Below are 19,548 nucleotides of genomic sequence, written 5' to 3'. Positions count from 1 at the left end.
CTTAAATTATTTATTTTGATTACTAAAAATAGTATTATCAAATTATTTGTTATTTTAAAAGTTTAAGGCATAATTAATTATTTTTTCTTTATTTTATATTTAAATTTTTTTATCAATAAAAATGACACATAAAAAGAGTAAACATTTAACGAAAAAAATATTATAATTTAGACATAAATAAAGATAAACTAGATCAAATATTTGTTCTAATTAACAATTCTTATGAGGCGTGTAAAGCAAAAAACCAACAAATAATTTGAGACAGAAGGAATCTTGTTCTCCCCTCACCCATAGTCGTCCCTCCCCCCCCACCCCCCCCCCCCACCCCCCCCCCCCACCCCTTTGTTTTTTATTTTTTGTTTATTTGAAATAATCTACAACTATAAATTAGATAGTTTAAATAAAGATGAGAAGAAAAAAGAGCATCTCAATACAGAAACTTCAGAAAATGAGAACGTGACATGTGGGGAGAATCCGTCTTCTGTAGAATGTGTGTTTGAGCATGTCTATTCTTCGGTAGAAGTTTATTTTCCATTTTGTGGACACAATAAAAAGTATAAGTTGACCATTTAATGAAATGACAAAGGAGAACAGAACTTGTCCCACTTAAGTCCGGTCCCGCTGCACATAGCATAAGATCATCAACTTGCCGATTGGAATTGGTGAGAGTCAGAAACAAAATTAATACTTTAAGTTTATGAGTTTTTGATTATTTTTTTTAAATAGATACTAAAAAAAAACATTTTAAATCAAAATACCCCAATAAAAAAAAAAGTTACATAACTATCTTTAGCGCAGTAAAATAATGCGCTAAAGCACTTAACCGTGACAGAGCTGTTAAGTGCTTTAGCGCAGTATTTTACTACGCTAAACCAAAATTTCTCTTACCTATAGCGCAGTAAAATATTGCGCTATATCACCCAACATAAAATCCCATCAGGTTCCACACTGGTCCCTCCAGTGGCAAAAACAAATAATTAAAAAACGCCATTGGAGGCGATTTGAAGGTGGTTCCCACATCAAAAAAAGTCGTTTTCTATTAATTTTCGTCGGGAAAGTTTAGATTCTCGGTATATTCAAGTCGAGGAGCAAGATTCTAAGCTCGAATTCTGGGAAAAAGCGGCGTACAGCTCGATTAACACAACTCTACAAAAAAAATTCGATTAAGGTTTTCTACTATGAACTTTTGTTATTAATTTGTTATATACATTATATTGTACGCATGTTTAACATTTAATCGTCGTTAATTTTCAAACAAAAAATAATAATTTTTTTTTTGTTTGATCGAACTGGGCACTGGCTTTTGCCACTGTTCCCTTTTTTTTTTAATTCATTATTTGTTAAATGTTTATGAATTGTTAATTTGTTAAATGTTTATGAATTGTTAATTTGTTATATGTTTATGAGTTGTTAATTTGTTAATTGTTAATGAATTATTATTTTGTCAATTGATTTTTTGTTAAATATTGATTATGAATTCATTAGTTGTTAAATATTGTTTATGAATTGAAAGAAGTAGATTGGTAATGAATTATTATTTTGTTAACACTTTGTTTGGATGATTGTTATGTATTGTTTCATAATGTATCGTATTGTGTTGTATTGTATAGGACCAAATCAGTCGTTACATAAAAATAGGACCTTTCGTCATTACATAACGATGTATTTAACGATACGATACAATAAAATTAAAGTAACAATCAAGCAAACATTGTATTTAAACTAACAACACAATATAATACAATAGGTAACAACCATCCAAACAAGTTGTAAATGATTATGAATTGTTAATCTATATTATTTTAAAAGCATGAATATATATGTTAAATAAAAAAAGATTATCTAAAAAAGAATAGTTAAAGTTCTTCTTTTCATAAATACATAAGTTAACGATAAAAATGTAAAGTTTGTAGAAAAATATGTGGTCGACGAATATGCTCTTTTAGTCTAATTTTAGCGTAGTTGTGTTGGCTATTTGGTCAACTAAAAATACATCACATATTCAAAATAGAATTCTAAACAAATATTACTGCTCAATTTCGACTCCCAAACTAATTAACTTAAAAGTCTTTGCCATCACATAATTCAAAACTAATTAACTTAAAGGTCTTTGCCATCACATATGTATCTTTCCTATCACATATTAAATTTACTGCACATTTAATATGACGAAAGTTATATTGAAAATAATTATTTTTATTCCAGTATTTGGTTGGAGAGTGAAAATAATTTTTGGAAAAGACTATCTAATAAAGATTTATACATTCAAAATAAATATTGTATTCAAGATAATAAGTAGATATTTTTTTTTTTCAAGTTGCTTATCAATAGAATATAAATAATATTATAAAAATCGACAAGAAATATTCGTGCAACGCACGTACATAAAGACTACATACTCCCAAAATATAGTAATCTCCTATTATGTTAATTATGCCATTGTTATTTTATTTATTTGTGAAATTATTTATCCCATATTAATTATTCACAAGATATAATACTACATAATTCACATATTTCCTACAAATTATTAATTAATTAATATAATTTATCTTTCGTTTCAAGAATAATGACTAATTTAGTTTGTACAAACCGGACTCTTTCATGGATCCGCATGCTCCCCCTGGGCCCGATGATCACTCGGGGTCCGCTGTTCACCGGGGCCCCGCTGATAAATCAGTATTGTCTTTGCAAGGCAATCATAAGTTAGAGTTATTATGGGCTGGTACTATAGGGACATTGACTAGGCTCCGTCCCCGTAGGCTGCAGAGAGCGTGGATTCTTTTACACAAGCGCCCCCCACACCCTCGCATCTTGGAGATATTGTTTCAGGGCGGCATCTATCGTTGCGTGTCTGTTGGTCGGGTACAGCATGGTTGACCGGTGAAGGCTGGAGACACATACCTTTCAACTTCGCACTGGTGAGGCTACGATTACACTGCAGGATGTGAAGGTCCTTTTTGAATTGCGGGTAAATGGAGAGCCACTATACACTCGGTACGAGCCTCCTCCTGGTCAGACGTGGGTGACAGAGTTACCGCAGCCCAGATATCAGGACATAGTCGGGTTCATCTTAGTGCACTCTACACTTATTTGGAGAGTCTGGATCCGGTTGTGGACGGCACCCCGTAGGACGATATTGATCGTCATGCCCGTTTGTACCTGCTTATTATATTCGGGGGCATCTTATTGTTGACACCCAATTTTGTCCCGCCTCTCCTCCGAAATACCTATTTACGCTTCTAATATTTTGGGAAAATTAAAAAAAATATATATTTATATTTTACTATAATTTTTAGCCTCTTATTAATACTCACGTTTTATTATTCTATTACAGTTACTATTATTATTATTATTATTATTATTTACTATTATTATTATTTTATCATTTTAGCACATTTTACCGGTTTACGCACTCACATCGCATTTATCTTCGTCTAATTAAATAATAATTTTATTTACTGTGGATTTTCGAAATATTATTGCACGGCTATTACAACGCCATTTTTATTATCTGAGCACTAATAATTGCATATTTTATATTAAGTAATATTTTAACACAAGTTATTTAAATAAGTCTTTTATTTAAATGTAGTAGCCCAATCAACTCATATTATTTTCGGATCAATTCACAATACCAGTCCACATTTTAATTTACCTGGTATCATTTTAATTTACCAGCCCAACTTAATTCACCCCAGGCCAAATAATTAACCAACACTTCGGACTAGCCCATTCATTTAATACCAGTCCAATAATGACCAACCCACATTTTTCAGATCAGCCCACAACCCAAATCCTACCCAGTCCAAAAATGGACCCGACCCGTTTCTTAATTGAAGAAAACAGGTAGGGTTCCCCCCCCCCCTTTTATTTTCCTCCGCCGCTCCCTCCGCTCCTCTTCCCTTTCCTTTCTCCCTTTCTTTTCCTCTTTCATCGTCATCTTCAACCCCACCACCGCCGCTCCTTTTCTCATCATCGTCCCCACCACCGCCGCCTGCACCCCGCTCCCACTTCCCTCTGTTCCCCACCTTCGTCTTGTCCCCCCGCTCAACTCTCCTTTTTCTTCAACTCAAAAGAACTCCCAAATCCCCATAAATAGTAGGGTGAGAATGGCAGGAAAGGACGGAAGAATCACAGTTCCTGAACCCCAAAAAACCCCCCTATTGTGGTAGCTTTTTTTTGAATCACAGAATCCCCTGAAAATTTAAGGTTCTGAAACAAAATTTTGAAACCCTGAAAATCTCTAAGATATAAGTTCTTTTAGTCGCCTATAATTCCTTAAAACACGATTTCTGTTAGCGGTTATAATCTCGTTTTGTTGTCGACTCAAAATACTACATCAATTTTGTTTTGTTTACCTTGGTGTTGTTGCGAATCTGAGCATCACAAGCTCGGATTTGGTGGTTTTCAAACAAGATCTTGAACCTCAAAATTCCCTAAAAACATATTAATCCTCAATAGTTGCAATATTTCTGAATATCGAGTCAAAAAAAAATTAAATCATTTTTTTTTTTGCCCTTGGTATTTGTTTGATTCGAGTGTATACGAATTCGGGATTCGTGGTGTTTCGAGGTAGATCGAAGGCTCCGTACCCACTTCGCTGCACTCAAAAAAGGTAATATCCCCTTTCGTCTTAAGTTTACTTGTTTAGATTAATTCAGTTAAGATTAATGTTGGGTTGCTGATTTGTAGTGTATGATTCTCTTCTTCGTCTTAACATTATGTTTATCATTTTAATTCTGTATTTCTCAATCTGTGCGGAATATTTAGTTGTAATTTTATTAAAGTTAAGTAATTAATTGGCTTTACTCTCATATGTCAAGTCTGCTTTGCTGTTTGTTCAGTTTGAACAAGTTTAGTTTAAGATGGTATAGTGTCAAGTAACTCAAGGATAGAGATTAAGGTACAGTTTTAAGCTTACGTATTGGTTTAGTAAAGCTATTAGAATGTAAAAGCTCTAGTTTGGATAAGTGTATTCATATGAATATATCCAAGGGCTAGGTGATTTAAGTTCCAAAATGATCACTGCTGAACCATATTTATATCCCTATAATCAAGCAGGCATGTATGTATATGTGTGTGTTATTTGAGGATTTTGAAGCCCATGATAGTGTTCTTTTCCTCTGTTTTGAAATGGCTTCTTGTGTTTTCCCTTAAAAGTTAGCGGCTAAACGACTACTTTGGTTTTAGTTTCGGGTAAGCATTAGAGTTCTCCAGTGCTGAAAATTGAAGCATTTTAGTGCTCTGTTGCTTTTTCTTGATATATACCCTTACCATTAAACGAGCTTAGGGCTGTGCGTGTTTTGTTTTGAAGCCTCACCATAAAGCTATTTTTGTCGTGCTTGAAATGCTTTCTTGTCTCGAAAATGTCATCAGCCAAACGATTACTACTTTAGTATTAGTTTGGGTAATCATTTGAGTTATCAATGCTGAAGAAAAAATGAGATATGGGAAGAGCATTGAAAGAAATAGTCATTATTGTTGCCTTTGTGATTGTGAATTATGATCCATGAAACTAGGATATTTTGATGGGATAAGGAATATTGAAGTGAACAGGTGAATAAAAATAAATGAAAAGAAACTAGAATTGTCTGGCTGGTTCTTTCTAAACCAGTGTGTGTCAACTTTTTCTCTTCTCTCAATCATGGTTGTAAAAAGCTTATGTTTTCCTGGAAATCTGAATATATATGAATCTGCCCTTTTAGCAAATGTAGGGATGTTGTTCTTGTCAAGATTTGTTCCGGTCTGGCCTACTTGCTTCCCCTTCTTATTTCAAAACCAAGTTTAAAAAAAAATATTCAGTTAGCTTCCAGTTCGAATAAAGTAAGGGTCAAAATGAGTCTAAATAGGACCAACAGAATCTGAAAATAATTTCGAAATCAGTCTATTTTATTTGATATTTAGAATAATCAGTAGCTTTCATTGGGTTATAATATGTGCTTTAGTTTGATAGCTTAATTTGTGTAAGAAAAGGTAAATTCTTATCTTGTTCTTAACCCTGTTTAGTTTGCCTTTTATTCAAATAGCTATGGTAACCTGTTTGCTTAAAATGTGATTAGTGTCAACTTTTTTTCATTTACTGCTTTCGTAGATAGTTGTGGTAAGTTGTTGGGTTGGAATGACTAGTGCTAATGTTGCTGGTTTGCTGCTTATTTGAATAGTTATCATGAGTTGTTTAGTTAAATATGATAAAGTGTTAATCTTGTTAGTTTGCTATTTACACAGTTATCATTGTTTAGTTATTATTCATGATGATTTGGGAATCCCATAATATTAACCCGGCTAGGACTAGCTCATGGACCACCTGAAAGTCGAACTTATGCTGTGTGGTGTCTTCGCAAAATTGAATGTGCTATGAGTGCCATAGCGACCTATTTGGTTGTTTAGATGGGTTCCATGATAGACTGTCGCTGTGTGGGCAGCTTCTTCTTGGGCCAGTCTTTGTGTTAATTCTTATATAATTGGAATCCCCGTACTATATCTTTGAAAACTCGAACTGTGACTTGAAATCTCAATAATACATATGCTGTATCGGACTGTTTTTGGTGTCATGGTTTCAATGTCATTCTCAAATTCAAAGCATGGTATGTATTTTTTATTCGAAATACCAGATCGCGTCCAGATGTTTTCTGCCCATATCTAAGGCGAGCTGGCTACCTCTATATGCCACACATATTTTATATTGTTGTGTGATGCCTCGCTACATATCTCATAATATCAGTTTGCTCTCCTTATGCCTATGCAATGCCATTGTTCTGGTACTTCCCCTGGTTGTTCTAGTTTCTACATGCTCTGTCCATTTTTTTTGACATTATTGTCTAATTATCGTCTTCCATAGTTGTGTGTTATCTCTTAAGTTACCTATTCTGTTTAAGTGTGATAGTGAGGTTACGAATCCGAATTCTGTGACTATGTGTAAGCTTCACTTTTGATAGTTTCCTGTGATAATTGTATGAAATCTTTCCAATATTAACCTTCTATATATTCTTATGAATGTGTATACACTGAATTTTATACATAGTATATACATAATCCCCTGGTCTGTTTTAAATCTACATTGTATATGTTTAGTCGTATTTATTTAGTACTGATCCTTTTCCTCTCATATTTTTTGCATGACCATTGCATACGAGTCCGAGGGACTGGCCTCCTTTTCTGCATTCGGTGTTGGGTCAAGGCCCAACATTACCTCCTCTCGGGTCAATCTACACCTGCAGTAGATTAAAAAATATTCTGGGCTAAGCCCAACAGCAGCAACGGATCCGCAGCAACGTATAAAAAAATCTGCTGGGCCGAAGCCCAACAGCAAACAGTTTCCAGCAGTCCCAAAATGGGCTGACCCATTTGATTCCATACCGGCTATTTTATTTTCCTCGTGTATTGGATTGTTTGGCTAACATTTTGTCTTCTTTTTGTTTCTTTAGTTTAGACGAACCGTAGCAAATTAGTGGGGTCAGTTTTAGTAATGGGTAGTTAGTCCAAGGAAACTAACAATTAATTTCATAAGTTTTATTCTCTTCTTTCCATGTTAAAATTATTTACAACGTCTAATATTTATTTTATTTGGAACAATTGATTTGTAAAATAACATGACTATATGTTTTAAGTAAAGAGAATCATATTTTATTCTTACTATCATATACATTTTAAAACGTCACTAATATGCAAATATAAGTTCAAATACATTCTATGAATAATTTTTCAAAGTTTATCCAATAATCTACTTCTTTTAGCCAAGTATAGTTAATATAAAAGAACGAAAACTCATACCCTATCCATCACATTTTAAAGAAAATAAGTTTAGGTATTTTACATCACCATATTGATATAATACAAATTTTGTTTAAAGTTCACATTCTGCTATAGCGAGTTATATTTTTGCAAGTCTTATTTTCAAGAACATTATTACATTTTCATTCAAGGTTTTAGCATGTCCAAGTTTTATTTTAAATAGCCTTTAAAATCTTCTTTTATGCAATACATCATATTTTCTACAAGTATTATTTCAAACGACATCATTATTACTTTCATATAAAGCCTTAGCAACATTTTAAGCTTTATTTAAATTGCATCTAAAATCCTCTTTTATGCAAACTATCTTTTATAAGTTTTATTTCTAAATAGCATTTGATTTAAAGTCTTAGTAATATTTACGAGTTTATTTAAAATGGCATTCAAACTCCTCTTTTACATGAATTTCCATTTTTATTAATTAACCTAAGTTGGCCGGATAACCGCAAGTTAACGGATTCTAAAGGATGCTTAACCCCTTCCCTTTAGGATAATATAGAGCCCTTACCTAGAATCATCCTTGTTAAGCAGACTATTAATTGAGGTTTAGTTTTACCTTTGCCTTAGTTAACCTCTAGGTGTCCTAATTCACCGTTAAATTAATTAGGTGGCGACTCCTCAAACAAAATAAATGGGAATCACCAATACGTCTACTCCTTAATTTAACCCGGTTAAAAGGGGGTGTGACACTTATTCCCGAACTCATCGGGTGCCTTTGTCAGTTTACGTTATTTAGTTTTATTCAATATAAGGTCAATATTTAATATACATATTTGATTATTTAAAGTACTTATTTTAAATATGTATGTTACTTATTATTTCGTTTTTTTTCATATTGTAGGATTCGGAGCCAGTGGGTCCATAGGAGCGACCCATTCAAGAGCATTCTCATCAGCCTGCCGAGGCAGAGGTGTCTTCTCATGAGACTACCGAGGCGCAGGTAAGATTTTTACTTAAAATTAATTTTAATCAATATAAGGTAAATATTTATTTAATTTTTATAACCTTTATTTGGACTTCGAATAGCATTTCGTCCAGGAGACTATCTCATATTCACCACCAGACCCATCTCAGGAGCTTACAGACCCATCTCAGGATCAGGCGCCCGTTGACACATAGGTTTGGTTATTTAGCAAACGTTAATGTATTCAATATAAATAAGAAATAATACTAATTATTATATACTTTTCAGGTTCATCCTTCGGCGCCTGCGGTGGCGACTCCCGACGAGAAAGAGGTCGAGTTTCTGCTCGTGCTAGCGGGATCAAATCCCAAGAAGAAGCACATTCTAGTCAAGGGCGCACGAGTTAGGGAAAGAGGAGATGATCATGACTTGGAGCGCCCGGTTATTAAGAGGAAAAAGGGCGATGGAGACGATGGCGAGGGCGGTGGGGATGGTATGAGCCTTAGGCCTAAGGATAGTCTCAGGCATACCACATGTGGGACCCATCCACGATAGTGTATATACATTAGTGTTGTACAGTTTATCGTAAATATTATATATTTTTTGCATATTTATAAATATTATCTTAGTCTTTATTATTGTTTATAGTTTCACATCCTAAATTGATAATTAAAAAAAAAACGTGACACATTTGAAATAAAGTTAAGCATTAATTTAAAAATAACACGAAACCCTAAAAGATAAATAACGTAAAGCTAATGACTACAAGTCTTCAAACAAAAAATGGCTTCGAGCACTTTTCAACCACTAAAACAACAATCCAAACTTTTGCGTATCCTTGATGTATTGAGCCTAGCTTATTAATTATACAAATATAAGTAGGGTTCTATATAAAATATTGAAGTTCCGGAGTTCAAAGCATGATTAATATACGGCTAACCTACGTAAAAAAGAGTGAAAATTTAATAAGAGGCTGTTTTTGGAAAATGGTGGACTCCTATAGCACATTATTTTACTACGCTATAGGTGAGCGAAACTTTGGTTTAGCGCAATAAAATACTCCACTAAAGCACTTAACGGCTCCGTCACGGTTAAGTGCTTTAGTATGTAACCTTTTTTTTTTGTTAGGGTATTTTGATTCAAAATGTTTTTTTTTTTGGTCATTTTGGTTCCGGACTCTCTCAGTGTCATAATAAATGTCACCTTAGCCAAAAACACGCATATTAAAAAATTAATAATGCAATATGAAGTTTACCAAATTATCCCTATATAATAAAAATAAATTACTTTTATCTATTGATTAGAGCATACACAAGAAGTAAACCTTTTGACATTGAGAATCCAACAATACCAAGTTACTATGTGGCTTTTCCAATCATCATTTAGATGTTACTTTATTGTCTAAGGATAAAATTGGAAAAAAACTAATCACTTTATATCTTGATTTTTTAAGATGACACTTATTATGGGATAAATATTTTTGGCTAAGGTGACACTTATTATGGGACGGACGGAGTATAAAACTAGACTCCCTAGAAGTTTAAAAAAAAAAAAAACTCTGAAAAAACTGTGTAAATGCAAAGTGTCAACAGCAGAGGGGGCAGATGATGCTATATTCAAATTCCTTCTCAATCAAGGCATGGAAAGCACAATTTTGACCTCAAGGAAAAGGATTTTAGCACTTCATTGGGAAGTAAAGAATCTGAATTAGTTCTCAATTAAGTTAATACAACAAGTTTTAGTGTAATCTTCGAACGGCAAACTTGGAATCCCATTACTTGTAACCAAAGTTACTATTAATCCTAGTTTTCACTTCCTATCTAATGGATAATATTGATGAGAACTTTCTTTTCCTAAATCTGTTGCATATTGAATTTTAAAAAATATTTTTTTCGGTAGGTTGGGGACTTTGGGTTGGGCTTAGTCTTATGTTATCGGGCTTCGAGTATGAATAATTTTTGGGCAATTTGTCGGATTCGCCTCATTTTTTTGCGCGGATTGCCCTTCTTTTGGGGTGGTCTTTAAATTTTGCCCCTCATTTTTGTGGTCTTTAAATTATGCCCCTCATATTGCTGGTCTTTAATTTTTGCCCTTCGCATTGCAACACTGAGCGTTCACGCAGAAATCATGAGGTTCTGAGTTCGAACCCCCGCTCAAGCATAAATTAAAAAAGAAAACCGCAAGGTAAGGTTTGGGTCACGTGTATGCCGGACCCGACATAAACTTATGAAGGAATTACCAAAGTTATGCCGGACCCGGCATACTCATGCCTTATGGGAAGACTTGGCATAAGTATGCCAGGTCCGACATAACTTTGGTAATTTTTTCATAAGTTTATGCTGGGTCCGGCATAACTTTGAGATCTCATGTCAACTTTTTACAGATTTTTAGTGATATCAAAATGCTCTATTAAAATTCAAGTGATTTTTGTGTCAATGTGGCCTAAAGACTTTCTTTGCTACATTTCCTGTATTGGATATATTATAACTGCTCTTGTTAATATATTATGGGGTAGTGTTAGAAAAGAGTAGTTGTCGTGATTTTGTTCCATTATATCTAAGCCTAGTTTTTCATGAGTATTAACACTATGATAATTTTTGACAGCATTTGCATGACAATGAGTGGAAGAGGCCACGCACAAAGTTTTTACCATGAAGCCTTTTAGTTCTGTAATAATATTGGAAGGAGGACAATGAAATTCTTCCTAGGTACCCTCATCCGGTGGGGGCATACTTTTAATGGGCAAACTTTTATGCCGGATCAGGCATAAACTTGTGAAGGAATTACCAAAGTTATGTCGGACCCGACATACATAGCCAAGTCTGCCCATAAGGCATAAGTATGCCGGGACCGACATAAGTTTGGTAATTCCTTAACAAGTTTATGCCGTTGGGGGCATACTTTTAATGGGCAAACTTTTATGCCGGATCCGGCATAAACTTGTGAAGGAATTATCAAAGTTATGCCGGACCCGGCATACTTATGCCAAGTCTGCCCATAAGGCATAAGTATGCCGGGTCCAGTATAACTTTGGTAATTCCTTCACAAGTGTATGCCGGTGGGGGCATGACGAATTTAAACTCTGCCTTGCGATTTTTTTTTAAAATTTTGACTGTGTGGGGGTTCGAACCTGGAGCCCATGGGATTTAGCCGAAGGGCAAAACTTAAAGATTTCAAATATGAGGGGCAAAATTTAAAGACCACCCCAAAAGAAGGGCAATTTTGCGAATTGCCCGATTCACCTTCGCTGGGGTTGTCTTTGATTTTTGTCCCTCAAATTAGTGATCTCTAATTTTTTTCCTTCATTTGGGATTCGAATTCTTGTTTAGTCAAAAATTAAAAAAAGATTCGTGAGGCATAAGTTGGGATTAGCAGGGCATACCAACTTATGCCTCATTTCAAACTCTACCTTAAGGTAAAAAAAAAAAATTACTGAAATTTTCCGAACCTCTGCCTTAAGTAACTTTGGGAAAAAGTTAGACTTTAAGGCCTAATTTACGTAAAAGTTTGCTTTAAGCATAAGTTTGTGAATCACAAGTCATGCTGTGCGAATTTCTTTTTGACTGAACCTGAATTTGAACCCAGAATCTCTGAGTGTTAAGTGAAGAACAAATATTAACGATCATCAATTTGAGGGACAAAAATTAAAGACAGGATAATCCGCACAAAAAAATGCTAATTTTTGAAGTAGTCCGGGAGTACCATAACGCCTACAAACTTTAAGATGGTAACTGTAAAACAAGATTACTAGATTAGTTTAACGTTTTTTAACGCATAGAAAATGACAAAATGCTCCCTTATTTTTTGTAAGAGATTCAAAGTAGTTTTTAAGTATCATCTAAGCATTTTTGACCCTTATATTTGTCAAAAGTAAGTACTTTTTGCATCTGTTAGATATTTATAAAATTGTAATTGTTCAACTTAAGAAACTATTAGCAAAAAGATTTAACTAGAAACACAATTTTTTTTGTCAAAACATCAGAAACTGCAACATAAAAAAAAATTACACCAACGCAAGAAATAGATAAAAGAAAACAAATCGCACCTTAAAAAGTTGCACCAAGCTCCAAAATAAACAAAAAATAACATAAACTCAAATGTGAGTTGCCATTCCATATTTTCAGAGTTTTAATTAAATTTAACACTCAAATATTAAACGGAAACAAAAAATGTTCACGTTTATCAAACTTAAAGGGCCAAATTTGTTCAAGTAATACTTAATGGACTACTTTAAACCTACCTCCAAAGATAAGAGACCATTTTTTATCATTTTCTGGAAATACTAGGAGTATCAGGGGTTTGGTTTTTGGGCATCGAAAGCCGCGGAACCCAGCTCGGCGGCCCCTATCTGTCTATCCACACTCTCCTCTTCAACCTCAACAAAATGGCGTCTTCCCTGTCTTCTCTCTCGACCATGTTAAGTCAACCTCACTGTGCCGTTCGCATCAAATTCCCAAGACAATATTCTGTCAGATTCCTTTCCTCGAAGCTTGTACAAGTTCAGTCTACCTCCTGTCGCAGGTCAGTCGCCCTTCGAAGGACATTCTCTGTAAAGATATCCAGGAATTTCTCCCAGTGTCATTCTTTACCGAGCAAGGACCAAATTCCAAGCCTCCGTGACTTCATACCCAAAGCGACTACTCACACTCCTTCTGCTTCCGATGTTCAACAAGAGTAAGTTTCTTTTCTTTCCCTTTTGTGTGATGAACGTGCTAGCATTCTATTCTGGCTATAGAAACAATATAGACTGGTTTTTAGGTGATGGAATAGCAAGGAGTGGTGTTAACATTCAGCTATTGCACCCACTGCCTTCGGCTTAATCCATAGATAGAGTCATTCAATTTCTTGAACAAAGTTGCTCCTGTGTATTTTACTATTAAGTTACTAAGAGAAGTACTTGGCATCCACTATCTTGGATTTGCTTCTCCTTTTCCCTATTAGATCAAAGTACAAGCCTTATGTTGGATTACAAGCATTGCAAACGTATTAAGTTCATGTCTGAGTGGAAAGTCAATCCATTTAATAAGCACGGTCTCTTTAACATTTCACATAGTCAGGAATGGTCCATTGCTTCCACTAAGTTGTTATAAAGCCGGTATCTGATATGAATTTTGTTGTTGCCAACCCTGTAAATTTTGTAGCTTCAGTTTGCTCTATTCTTAAGCTTGGTTGAGTTCTCCAGTTTATTCAATCTTTTCCACTGAAATACAAATTGTGAAAGAACATTCAAGGATAGAGATGATTGGCATTCGTCTTGGCAACCTTTTTGAGGTTGGCAACGGGCAATTAACTTAGTGAATATTGCAATGCCTTCCTTTTTCCAGCTTTTCGTGGTCGATGACGGCCGTTTTGGTAAATATAAGATATCAACTTTGCAATATTAGTCAGATATAAAAGATGCACTGTACTCAAAGCATCTTTCTTGTCTTCTTTGTTGCTCTAGCTCATCTCAAACTATTTGTGCAACTTGTATTTACAAACTCATGTGAAAGAAAACTATGTTAGACTAGCTGAAATTGGAGGCAGTTCAAGGAAAGTCTACGTAAGGCCAGTAGGTGGGTGTAAAGGTGGCTTTCTGGTTCATATCGGTATCTTGCAGCGGCAAGTGAAGTTTTTGATTTCGTGTTTATGCGAAAGCAGATCAATCCCGACCACCAACTTGCTTGATTTGTCATGCGTCTTAAATCATAATAGTTCAGTGTTCTCAAGGAGCAAATTGACTCGCCAGATACAGTTGTTGACTACCCATGGTAACCTAATGGCTCTAGGACTGATAGTTCACTACATTGTGAATGGCATGCTTTAAGCAGCCTTATGTTCTGAGGACTAAAGGGCTTGCATGGTTGGTCTGGTTGAACCTTTGAGTCGGTTTGATTGGAAGAAGGGGAGGGGAAAAATAACGGAGAGAAGTTTGACTGATTTACTATGCTCCAGTGACTTGTTAATGATTTACTTCCCATTGTCTGGTATAGTTGAAAGATAGGAAAAAACTGTATTCCTTATCCCTTTCTGTTCAATTTGGAAGAATTTAAAAAGCAATATAGGAGGTGTGCAAGTCCAACATTCTCAAGTTTATTTTGTGGCTGACCAAGTGATACTTCCATTCATCTGAAATCTCCCCTTTCCACTTAAACCAAACTCGCAGTTACATGGATCTCTACTTCAGCCTAGCTTCTATAAGTTGTTCCTAGCGCAGAGGTAGCGTGTGTTATTTACCGTCCTAATTGATCTAAGAGGTTACCTTTGAGATGTTAGGCTCAAACTTATTTGGGTGTAACTGAAGTCAAATCATTTGCTGTCGCTGCTTGTAGGGAAAAAAACTGTCTCAAAACTACTATATGTCCTTAATATGAACCTTTTCGGTCTTTGTTATGGTGATGCTACCTTGATCCATTGGCTGCATTAAGGAGAACCAACAGTGACACCACCCTTGTCTAGGACCTCACAAGTACCCTTGAGGTTCTTAACTACCATAATAATATGTCGCATTTTGGTCAATAATTGTCGATACATATTTGGCATTTCTGAAAGTCAGCATATATGTATGATAATCACGTTCATCAATGCTAAAGGGCATCACTATGACCTGCTAGCTCATCTCTTAATGATGCTTCTGATCCTGTTGAAGTAATCAAATCTTCTTTATCATCTTGCCCTTCATCGCAATTTAGATTTTCATCCTTACCATCAGAGTCCAAAGTTGCTAGTGCAAGTTGAAACTACGCTATATTGAAATTGTGATCAGATGAAAGCTGTGAATAGGAATTGAAAAAGGGAAGAAGAAACAGGGGCACAGAAAAATTATGAGACGATCTCCTTCTCAAGTTTATTATGCCTTCATACGAAGAAATTGAGGTCATCAGTGCGAGCAATTTATTTACTAGAGTAGAATAAAGGTATTGAACAGTTTCTTTGTGGTGCTGTCGTCTGGTTGCACTTGTCTTTGATATATCAGGCTCCATAAAAACTTGTAGGAGCTATTCATGCAAATCCAATTATTCAAACTGAAGGGAAGCAGAAAGTCCAAGAGTTGATCCAAAACTATCTAAACCTAGATATTTGTGTTGAATTGTATGGTAGCACATTTTGAAACATTCTACTTTTCTTGCAGTGTTTTGCCTCGGAAAATTCCAAAATATGTTGTTCTGTTTCAATCAAAGTGGGATAATTCAATTAGTTGGTAGAGCTACAAAAGTGTTATCTATCAGCAATATGTATCACATTTTCTTGTGTCACTTAAGGATTTGTAACTTCATCTTCACTGATAGTGCCAAGTTTGCGACCTTAGTTTTATCAGAGAAAACTGATATTTGGTTCTTTTGCTGTAGGCATGCGATGATATCTGATGTTATGCCTAGAGGTCGCATCTATCATGAAACTTATGGATGTCAAATGAATGTCAATGATATGGAAATTGTTTTATCTATCATGAAAAATGCTGGATACACTGAAAGTGTGGAAGTCCCAGAGAATGCTGAGATAATATTTATAAATACTTGTGCTATAAGGGACAATGCAGAACTTAAGGTTTGGCAGAGGCTCAATTATTTTTGGTTTCTTAAGAGGCAATGGAAGAGCAATGTTGCGAGTGGAAGGTCACAGTCCGCTCACCCTCCCAAAGTAGTTGTGCTGGGGTGTATGGCTGAGAGGTTGAAGGACAAAATATTGGATGCAGATAAGATGGTTGACGTGGTTTGTGGACCTGATGCTTATCGAGACTTGCCGCGCCTGTTGGAAGAAGTGGACTATGGTCAAAAAGGTATCAATACTATACTTTCACTTGAAGAAACTTACGCAGATATTAATCCAGTTCGCATCTCCAAAAATTCTATATCTGCATTTGTATCTGTGATGAGGGGTTGCAATAATATGTGCTCATTCTGCATTGTTCCCTTCACTAGAGGGAGAGAACGGTCTCGCCCAGTGGAATCGATTGTGAAAGAGGTTGCTGAACTCTGGAAAGAGGGAGTCAAAGAGGTTACGGTTCTTGGCCAAAATGTAAATAGCTATAATGATACATCTGGAGTTGAAAATCCGGCTGAACCAGCAGTCAGTTGGGAACTTAGTGATGGATTCTCCAGCATGTGTAAAGTAAAAAATGTGGGTCTACGGTTTGCTGATCTCCTCGATAGACTTGCAACAGAATTTCCTGAAATGCGGTTTAGATACACTTCCCCACATCCTAAAGATTTTCCAGATGATTTGCTGTACGTAATGCGGGATAGGTACAATATCTGCAAAAGCATTCATCTGCCAGCACAGTCAGGCAGCAGTGCTGTGCTTGATAGAATGCGTCGTGGATACACTCGACAAGCATACTTAGATCTTGTGAAGAAGATAAGGGGTATAATACCTGACATAGGAATAACCAGCGACTTCATATGTGGTAAGATTGTATTCATTGTATGTTACCTTATTCAAAAAAAAAAAGATTGTATTCCATTGTGTTTTCTTAATTACCGGGACCTCACTTAAGGCTGACCACGCATGATACACTATGCTATATTTGGGCACCCTAAGGTGTGGCCTAGTGGTCAATGAAGTGGGTTGAGCACCCTGCGGTCTCAGGTTCAATTCCCAGTAGAACACTGGGTGAATTCTTTCCATCTGTTCTAGCCTCGGTGGACATAGTCACCCCGTACTTATTGCTGGTGGGAGGTGGCAGGTATCCCGTGGAATTAGTCGAGGTGCGCGCAAGCTGCCCTGGACACCACGGTTGTTAAAAAATAGTATGCTATAATCGGACATGGTCCGTTACTTCAGGTTTTTGGGAAATATTTGTACTTCTGTTTTCTAGTTATTTTATGACACTTCCTTGTTTTATTTTATTACTTTTTCAAGAATGAGAGTTGACTATACAAAGAGGTGCTATTTTGTATTTATATAAGCCGAGCTGACTACTTCTGCTTCCTGACTTCTCGCATTGAGAAATTGATATAGGAGTTCTTGAATTATTCTAAATGTCATGAGAGGTTAAGCTTTTCACAGTTAATAAGCAGATGGCATGGGAGCTATACAATATCAGTTGTTTGGCTCTTAATGCTTTTGACGCATTCCTTTCAGGTTTCTGTGGAGAAACGGAAGAGGATCACAAAGACACACTAACCCTTGTGGAGACTGTTGGTTATGATATGGCATACATGTTTGCTTACAGCATGAGAGAGAAAACACATGCCCACAGAAAATATGTTGATGATGTTCCTGAAGATGTCAAGCAGAGGAGGCTCACAGAATTAATTGATGCTTTTCGCGGGAGTACAGGTCAGTTCTACGATGCAAAAATTGGTACTCTCCAACTTGTGTTAGTTGAAGGGCCTAATAAGAGAGCCCCAGACACAGAGTTAATTGGCAAGAGCGACAGAGGCCATAGGGTATCATTTACTATCATGCCTATCCCAGATAACGTTGATAATAATGGGAAGCGAAGTCCAAAGGTTGGTGATTATGTTGAAGTACACATAACGAAATCCACAAGGGCATCACTGTATGGAGAAGCACTCGCTATAACTAAATTGAGCTCATTTTACAATGCTTCACATGAAGAAGCTGTTGCCTTTGCCAGCAGAACTTAAGCTATTATTAAAGCTTCTGTACTACAGTTTGCTCTTCCATCTTGCCTTTCTTTTGAAATCAGAGAGTATTGTTAATAGTGTAACATTCTTGATAGCTTAAAGATTTTTTGCTTTCTTACTGGAGTTTTATATCTGGCTGTTTGGGATAGCTCCGGCTGCATATATCAGTCATTTTTGAGCTGGTCAATTTTCAGGCTCCGATGTACTTGCTCTAGTGTGAGAGTAAGCCTCTATGGCTTATTAAGAAAAAACAAAACCTTCAATCAAGAACTCAGAGCCTCTCTTTCCTTATTAATATTTGATAATCTGTTGATATTCACTAGTTGGGAGGGGACTCCGAAAACTGTGATCTCGATAATGGTTATGGTAACCTTATCCACTGTCTTCACATGTTGAAACTTTGTCTCGCCATTAACAGTCCCTTACATATAAAAACTAAATATTCATCAAAGTGAACTATGCTATCGTCACATGTTGGGTACAAGGCTTTTGTTTCACCTCTCTAAATTGATGCACATTTTGCCCTGAAACACCAGTATCAGGGTAGTCAATAGATGCATTGAGAAATTAAATTAGACTCGGTCTATTCACTCTGTTGTCTAACATTTGTTCTTGGTGTGTAACAGATAATTAATCAGCAGCAAAGAAATAAAAAATCATAAATGTGGAGGAAAATACTAAAATGCACATCATATGAGTGAATTATAGCTCAGTCGACACAACAAGAAGCAGTGTGGACACTTACATGTACTAGCTACTATAAAAATTATCAGTCGGTAATCATCAATAATGTTATGGTTAGGTCCGCATCTTGCTTTCACCCGTCTCTACTCTCTTCTGTGGGGGTTTATAGGCCCACTATTTTTTTTAGACATGCGGCATACATACATCGATTGAGGTTAACCTTCCTCACCTATACTTATTTGTACCAAAAAAAAAAAAAAAGTCCGTAGGGAATGCTTTATCTCTAAAGTGAGCTTTTTTGGCGTGAATCCAAACTAATAAGCTTGAAAATTGATATCGGACACTGGGTGAAAAAACGGAAAGAATGTTGAGAAGCGCGCATTGTTCATAATTGTATAGTGTGTGTTTAGAAGCCCGTGGGCCTCTTAAAATTTTGTGTGCTGGGGAAAAACTATGGATCCCTTACTACATTATCCATACAAAAACAAAAACAGAAGGGGAAGTTGAGCTACTACAGTATAAGATAAGAGGGAGGCAATGATAATACCTCAAAAAAGAATGAGGGAATTTGAAGTATGATGATTAAAGTACTTA

At 35.7% G+C, this 19,548-nt stretch overlaps 1 protein-coding gene across 1 annotated transcript; it reads left to right on the top strand.

Annotated features, from left to right (window-relative positions):
* The first annotated feature begins 12,980 nt into the window (after positions 1–12,980).
* Positions 12,981–18,540, top strand: LOC132621146 (CDK5RAP1-like protein). The gene is made up of 3 exons (XM_060335299.1): positions 12,981–13,372; positions 16,027–17,084; positions 17,762–18,540. The coding sequence occupies exons 1-3, from the start codon at positions 13,083–13,085 to the stop codon at positions 18,268–18,270; spliced, it is 1,857 nt and encodes a 618-aa protein (XP_060191282.1). The 5' UTR covers positions 12,981–13,082; the 3' UTR covers positions 18,271–18,540.
* The last annotated feature ends 1,008 nt before the right edge of the window (positions 18,541–19,548 follow it).

The sequence above is a fragment of the Lycium barbarum genome, chromosome 12 (assembly GCF_019175385.1).
Source record: "Lycium barbarum isolate Lr01 chromosome 12, ASM1917538v2, whole genome shotgun sequence".
Classification (NCBI taxonomy): Eukaryota; Viridiplantae; Streptophyta; class Magnoliopsida; order Solanales; family Solanaceae; genus Lycium; species Lycium barbarum.
The sequence above is the reverse complement of the archived record's forward strand: the minus strand, read 5'-3'. Positions and strand labels throughout refer to the sequence as shown.